The sequence below is a fragment of the Mus caroli genome, unplaced genomic scaffold, assembly GCF_900094665.2.
Source record: "Mus caroli unplaced genomic scaffold, CAROLI_EIJ_v1.1 scaffold_22299_1, whole genome shotgun sequence".
Lineage (NCBI taxonomy): Eukaryota > Metazoa > Chordata > Mammalia > Rodentia > Muridae > Mus > Mus caroli.
Genome location: NW_018391454.1, coordinates 1 through 7,865, shown reverse-complemented (window position 1 = coordinate 7,865; position 7,865 = coordinate 1). Strand labels below are relative to the sequence as shown.

Below are 7,865 nucleotides of genomic sequence, written 5' to 3'. Positions count from 1 at the left end.
CTCAAAAAAACAAAACAAAAGAAGAAGAAGAAGAAGAAGAAGAAGAAGAAGAAGAAGAAGAAGAAGAAGAAGAAGAAGAAGCAGCATACTTCGGTTTTAATTAATAGTTGAATTACATCTATTTACTACATTTAAAAACTCATTTTATTTTCTATCTTAAAGTTTAGAAAAGAAAATACTTTTTAAAACTTACATTTATTATTTATTTGGGGGTGGAGCTCACATTTGGTTGCAAGAGTATACACATGGAGTTACAACTTGCAAGAGTTGGCCCTCTCTCTCCATCATGTAGGTCCCAAAGACTGAACTCAAGCTTTCAGACTTAATGGCAAGCATCTTTACCCACTGAACCATTTTGCTGGTGCAAGAATACTTTCTTACAGCCAAGACGATCAAAATAACCAAGCTCATATTTAAAACTCCCCATAGAAGCAAGACTATAAAAAGTAGACTTACAGATAGTTAAGACAGGAGGAATTGGCTGAAGCTGGAAACATTAGTACAGTTTTGTCAAATGTCACAAGAGAATCTTTGTGTAGATAGTGGCCTATTCAGACAGTGTATGTTTGTGGATTCTGAAGGTGAGGGCTAACCCCTTCCAGCATTTAATTTATTTCATTAGCATTATATACACATACAGACAAGCCTTCTGCTTCACTTTTTTCTGCTGCCTTTTCTCCATTATCATAGCAAGCTCCATAGGTGTCTTCCAAGTTAGAAACAACCTAAGAAAAATGGACAGCAAGATACATTTATTCATAGTCAAAATGCTAAAACATTCATACCATGATCTTACAGATGTCACTTTATTGCCATTGGCTGGAATATAAGCTTTTTACACTTTGACTCATCACAGTTTGTCAAGAAGATGCCAAGCTCAATCGTGCTTGAGCCTGCTTCCTATGTATGTGTACACTCCAAGGCTGTATCTTCTCTATGTGGATAAATAGCTAAAATAGGTATGTGTCTATGAGTTGCTGAACAATGCCGAATTTTCCTCAAAGTCTGATTTTCCTCTGAATATCACATTAAATAAAAGAAATGTAAAGAGCTATACCACTCCTGGGAATATACAAGAAAGATGTCCCATAGTACCACAGGGGCACTTGCTCAGCTGCACTCATAGCAGCTCTATTCGTAATAGCCAAAAACTGGAAACAACTTATATGTCCCTCAACTTAAGAATGGATCAAGAAAATTTAGTACATCTACACAACAGAATACAATTCAGCTATTAAAAACAAAGGAATCATTAAATTTTCAGGCAAAGACTGCAACTTGAGAATATATATACCTCCTGAATGAGGTAACCCAGAACCAGAAAGACACTTATGGTATGTTTTCACTTATAAGTGGGCATTAGTGATAAAGCACAGGATAACCATGCAACAGTACACAGACCCAAATAAACTGGGTAATAAGGAGGTTCCAAGGGAGGATGCATGAATCTTACTCAGATAGGGAAACTAAATAGTCATCTGAGGTGAATGGATAATGGAAATTGGGTAAAAGAGGACATTAGGAGGGGAACTGTGATGGAGATCCAGTATGGGGTGATGGGGTGAGAGAGGACTGGGAGTCAGAATGGAAATTGGATTTGGAGGCATTTCTGGTAACTAGCTGGAGACCTAGGAAGGAAGAGAATAGGGGGAGTCTATGAGGGTGGTGAGCTTGGATTCCTACCAGAGAGGTATATAGAAACTGAAATTGCTACCTCTTGCAGCCAGACAGGGTTTCTAGAGGAAGGAAGGAGACCTCAATCCATACACAGACTCTTCAACCCAAAATTGTCTTGCTTACAATATGTGCAGGGATAAAGATGGAACAGAGACTAAGGGAACAACTAACCAATGTATGCCCCAAATTGAGACCCATTCCATGTGAGAGAGCCAAACCCTGACACTGTTTTTATACCCTGCTGTGCTTCAAATAGGAACCTAGCATAACTGTCTCCTGAGAGGCTTCATCTAGCAGCAGAATTAGGTTCATGCAGAGATCCACAGCCAAACTTTAGGCTGAGCCTGGGTAATCTTGTAGAACAGTGGAGTATAGAAATGGGAAACTCAGAGGTGTAACGGATACCCCAAGAACACCTACAGAGTCAATTAACTTAGGACCATAGGGACTCACAGAGCTTGGGCCACCAACCAGGAAGCATGCAAAAGCATGTTCATATGTTCCCCTAACACGTGGAACAGAGGCTGTCACTGTCTCTGATCTCCACCATCAGATCCCCTTTTCCACTACTTGGACTGCCGGTTTGGATCTCAGTGGGAGAGGATGTCCCTAAAACTGCTGGAACTAGATGCCCCAGGGTTTGGTGGTACCCAAGGGAGGACACAAAGGGGGCAATTATTTGTAAAGGTGGGACTTGGAGGACAAGAAATAGGAGGCTGTAATCTGGATGTAAAATTAATATTTAAAAAATGAAAAATGTAAAGAGAAGAAAGCAATAAAATTTAAAAGACATTCTCCACAATAGCAAACTGTGATATAAAAGATATCTTAGAAGTATGATAAACTATAATTTCTTTAATTTAGTGTCTTCCCTCCTTGTGCTCATTTAAAAGCCCATTAGCAACTTGATTGTCAACCATTATGTAAAAAGAAAATTAGAGAAATATCAAATGCTGTAGATTTGTCTTGACTTTCTTGCTTGGGGTGTAGACAAAAATTACTATAGATGGCATGAGATTTCAAGATGCTTATATACACAAATTCCTGCTTGTAATGATGGCCTTAACCTGACATTTAGAAAATTTTGTTTTCAGGAAGCTAGAAAGAATGAGTTTTATCCCAGAAATTATGCTTTATGTTAAACTCCTGCTTATCTGGAATCTAGAATTCTAATATATGCTTGTCAGATATCATGTGATGGTTTGTATATGTTTGGCCCAGGAAATGGCACTATTAGCTGGTATGGCCTTGGTTGAGTACATGTGTCACTGTGGGCATGGGCTTTAAGACCACCCAGTCTTCTAGTTCCATTTGGAACAAGATGTAGAACTCTAAATTTCTCCAGCCCCATGTCTGCCTGGACAATGTTATGTTCTTGCCTTGATGATAATGGACTGAACCTCTGAACCTGTAAGCTAGTCCCAAATAAATGTTGTCCTTTATGAGAGTTCTCTTGGTCATGGTGTCTATTCACAGCAGTGAAACTCAGACAGACCACTTTAAGTGATCACTACTCTGGGTACTGAGTGTCTAAAGACTTCTTCTAGCACAAATACTATGTGAGTGGTCATAAATTACTGCCAAAGCAACTAAGCATGCCTCATACAACTTCAATAAGAGAGCAGTCTATAGGCTTCATCCCATTTTTCTTCTGATTCCCTCCACATGGCTGGATGTGATAAATCTTATCATTGGCATAATGATATACTGAGTCCATCATAACTATAGCTGATTCACCTGCTGCCTAACAGCAAATCCCCCAGCTAGTGACCAGATTGGGAATTATTCCAATAGAAGACCCAGCAAATACCTTACCATCTTCAGATTTGTGGCAATCCTCCTGACCATTTCATCAGCTGATATCTTTTCCTTCGTTTTACTCAATGGTATTGGCAAGGCAAATCGTACAATTGACTCTCCTGTGGGTGGAGACCTCAGGACCATTGATTCATTTTTACCATACTTTGACTTGGCATTATGTTTTTCTTTTGGCTTAGGTGATGAATTCAGTAAGCCTTTCTTATAAGGTAACTCTGGAACACTTGTCAATTTCACACTAATGGTTGATGGATGCTTTGCACACTTCATTTTTGTAATTGATTTAGCTTCCAAATTACATATGAAAAATTCAGTACCTCCCTGTAAATAAAATGTTAAGGCATTCAAAGGAAAATCCCACACTGTTCATTTAATATATCAACAAAATTATTCAATGAAATTCATATACTATGTCTGTTTTATCATTATGGTACCAGAGCAAGCACTTCAGGTGACACTGTTATGGTGTGAATACAAGCAGTTCTGTACAGGCTCATTTATTGGTTACTTATTTCCCAAATTATGGTACTATTTTGACAGAAACTTTAGGAGATATAGTTTAGCTGAAGGAAGTTGGTAAATGAATGCTGACTTTGACTGTTTACGTCTGGTCTACAATTTCCTGTCTACCAGAGTGTGACCAGCCCCACCCTCCATATGCTTGCTATCATAAAGCTTTGCTTTACCATGGCTCAGAAGCACAGCACCAAGTACCTACATGATGAACCCTCTGAAACTGTTAATCAAGCAGTTAATTCCCTTCAGTGGGTATTCATTATGAGATGACTCGTCACAGAAACATAAAAACAACTGAAACAGACACCACACTTCTTCTGGGAGGTGCTGACATATTTTTGGTCTTTTTGAATGACAAGTTAAATAAAAACAAAATGTTTAAACTCAAGAATGACAACAGAGCAGTGAAAGACCCATTATTGAGTTAAAATACACCCTTGACATACACTGTTATTCCCATGTTGCACATGATTAACCTCATCTCAGAGAAGATAGTCACAGGAAAACTCAAAAAGCTATGAAGTCTTATGGTTGGAAATTCAATAAAGATAATTTTTTCTGTATATCTTGCTTGTTTTCTATAATATTTGCTTCAAAAGTTATCAATTTTGTTTTTAAATTTTACCGCATTTTTTGTATGAGTAAGAGATTTAAATAAAAATCATAAAGAGCTCACTACAATAAGCTAACCCACAGGCAGTTATTCTCTGCTTAACAATGAGCCTCTGTATTTAGGCCACAGTACAACTGAAGATAGGAAGAAGATTCATTCCTATGCAACTACGAACTATTCTTTTGTCAAGGAGAGTTACTTACAGTTGTGCTGCAGGATCTGTTATTCCCTCTGTGCTTTCATCATTCTGAAGGTAAGTCCTGAATTGTATGCATGTTGGCCTGATGTAAATATCCTTTGCTCTCAAGGAGGATCTGAATGCTGTCAAGGAAGAATAAGAACAACAACATCCACAACCACCACAACAAAAACATAATCAGCAAACCTCACCTCAGGAAATTTCCAAACATAATATAGGACTATTGAACAAACAAAAACAATGTTAGAAAGCAAATAGGGATCTGGGCTCTAATACAGTTAGGATCAGCATTGCAGAGATGAGTAGGCAGATATTTCTGTTGAGTTCTGAAGTAAACTCCTCAAAACCAGTGCTAATAAAGGTGTACACTTTGCTTGCCTACCACTGTAGAGAGACTTTAGAAGACTGCAGTTTCCATTGGGAATGTCTTAAACAGTGTTCACCTTATATTGGAGACAATTATGGCACAGGAATATGGAGTGTTATGAATAAGTAAGTACATTATTCCATCACCTTCAGTCACACTTGAACTTGACAATAAAACCACAGGCAACAAGGTAAGTTTGGGCTGGGAGTCTTGAATAATGCCAAGTAGAAAGTAGCAGTTCTAGCATCTGAACTGTCAGTTCTGCTTCTTTGTTCCTAGTCCTCATTTAGTCCCAATCTAGGAAAGACTGAACTCCTGTTGGGGATTTTTCTCAAACCTTCTTCAGGATGTATAAGCATGAAAAGTAGTCAGCAGAGAACTACATTTCCCTTTAAATGTGCTCCAGTGGCTCTCAACCTTCCTAATGTTGCAATGCTTTAATGCAGTTCCTCATGTTGTGGTGACGCCCAACCATAACATTATTTTCATTGCTAGTTCCTATCTGTAATTTTGCTACTGTTGTGAGTTGTAAATATTTAATATGCAGGATGTCTGATAGGCAACCCCTGTGAAAGTGTCATTTGACCCCCCCCCAAAAAGGGGGTCTTGGGCTTTTTTCTCCCTTCTGTTTGTTTGTTTGTTTTCTCCTATTCTGTTTTTATATTATTCCATTTTATTATTTTCTATTTTTAGATGCATGCTCATTTTCTAATGAGAGTGAAAAGAAAGGATGTGGATTCAGGTGGATGGGGAAGTAGGAGGATCTGGAAGGAGATAAGGGAGGGAAACCCATAATCAGAACACATTGTATCAAAAAAATCTATTTTCAATCAAAGATCAGTAGTGGCATGAAATAAACTATTTTTATAAAGGTTTTAAAGACCCAATTTCTCGACTATGTTGGGCATAATTCCTAACGTAAGTAGAAAATACTCACTGATACAATTGTGGACTTAAAAATACAAACAGTTTTTCTTGTAAGCTTTTGTTAATATTTCAGCCAACAGAAAACATTTCAGGTAAAAGGTCTAAGAGACACCTTATAAAATTTAAAATATGCACACCCAGTGACAGGTATACACATATCAAATATGTGTGAGAAAAACAATGAAGCCTGGTGTCTGGAACGTGAAGAGGAGCAGCAATTTCAGTAACTCAAGAGACACCAATGCCTACTTGACTTAAGTCTCCTAGACAACTGTCAGAGAGGAAATAGAAGGAACATGAATATAAGAATTTGAGAGAAATGTGGCTAAAATAGAGAATAATTCCTGTATACTAGAGAGAGGAAATGTGGTCAGGGGAGGTTCCTAATGAGAAAAAGTAACAAGTTTTCATGTCACTGTGGGTTGAAATGTGTTCTGCCCCAGATATATGCAGACCCTGTGTGAACGTGACCTTGTTTGGAATTAGGGTGGTTGAAGATGTCATCAGACTGAGTTCATGTTAGACCAGATCAGGCCCCAATCTAAGGGTTTCCGAATACAAAGTAAATACAGGGACACAGGCACACAGAGAAGGGAATGTGCCTGCATTTGAGGCAGATATTGGCTCATATACGGGTCTATAAGTCAAAGGACAGTAATGATTGCAAACAACCACCAGAAGTGAGCAGAGCAGCACACACTTGTCTCCCTACAACTCTCTAGGAGAAACCTGCCCTGGAAACACCTTAAGTTTGAGATTCTAATCTAGGGACTGGGTAGTGATTAACGTCCACTTCAAGCCACAAAGTCTATGCTACCTTGTTGCACCAGCCTTAGGAAACACATACTAGGATGTGGAAAAAAACTAATGGAAAGTAGTTTCTGACTGGTAGAGATCCAATAGCTGAACAAATACCCCTAAGAAACAAGAAAGGGCCTTAAATATGGCAGTTGTGCATCAGGACTCAACAACAGGAATGCTCTTGCCAGACAGAGAGCCTAAATAAAGTTCGCCCTTAACATTTCAGGAAGGCAGCCCCTCCCACCTGCTCTCCTCTTAAGAGATGTACCTGCTGAGGCTGTTGGAAGTGGTCTTACTGGGTGGCTTGGCTTTGGGGTGGCAGGCTGGAAGGTGAGAATCTATTTGCCTGAGAAAGTTGTAAATTCCGCGTTTCCTAGACCTCTTTGGAAGATGCCAGCAAACTCTCCAGACAACAGCTCTGCCCCAGTACAAACTGACATCTGTGCTGAAAGGGAAAGGGGGGCCTTTGCGCCCAGGGTGGTAACAACCGACCACAGGGCACGCGCCTGGCCCACCCTGATCCCTTGCGCCCAGGGAGCAGAAACGATCACAGGGCTACAGGGCGTGGCGCGTGAGGTTTGACTCACCAGGATCCCTCACTCCCACATATGAAGTAAAGAACAAGACCGGAGGATGCAAACAGCTGCCTCCAGCTCTTTGTGCCCTAGCAGCTACAAGGAGTCAAGTGTGGGTGCCAAGGATCATGGAAGCCTAGAACACCTATGCCACACTTCAGATGACTAAATAAATAAATAAATAAATAAATAAATAAATAAATAAATAAGCCAACAGAGAGCTTGAGGTGCCCTGTCAGAGAACAAGGAGCTGTGGTTTTTCCAGAGTGGAAGAGGTGAGAGGGTGGCAGGTATAGGTTTTCGCAGAAACCAAAACAAATACATACATACCAACCTAAGTAAAGAAAATGGGTTGAAATGAACTAAAGGAGA

At 39.5% G+C, this 7,865-nt stretch overlaps 1 protein-coding gene across 1 annotated transcript; it reads right to left on the bottom strand.

Annotated features, from left to right (window-relative positions):
* Positions 1 to 229: 229 nt before the first annotated feature.
* Positions 230 to 7,439, bottom strand: LOC110289191 (coiled-coil domain-containing protein 7-like). Its single transcript, XM_021155351.1, has 4 exons — positions 7,187 to 7,439; positions 4,828 to 4,945; positions 3,493 to 3,816; positions 230 to 725 (listed from the first exon to the last, which is right to left on the bottom strand). The coding sequence occupies exons 3-4, from the start codon at positions 3,763 to 3,765 to the stop codon at positions 606 to 608; spliced, it is 393 nt and encodes a 130-aa protein (XP_021011010.1). The 5' UTR covers positions 3,766 to 3,816; positions 4,828 to 4,945; positions 7,187 to 7,439; the 3' UTR covers positions 230 to 605.
* Positions 7,440 to 7,865: the final 426 nt, after the last annotated feature.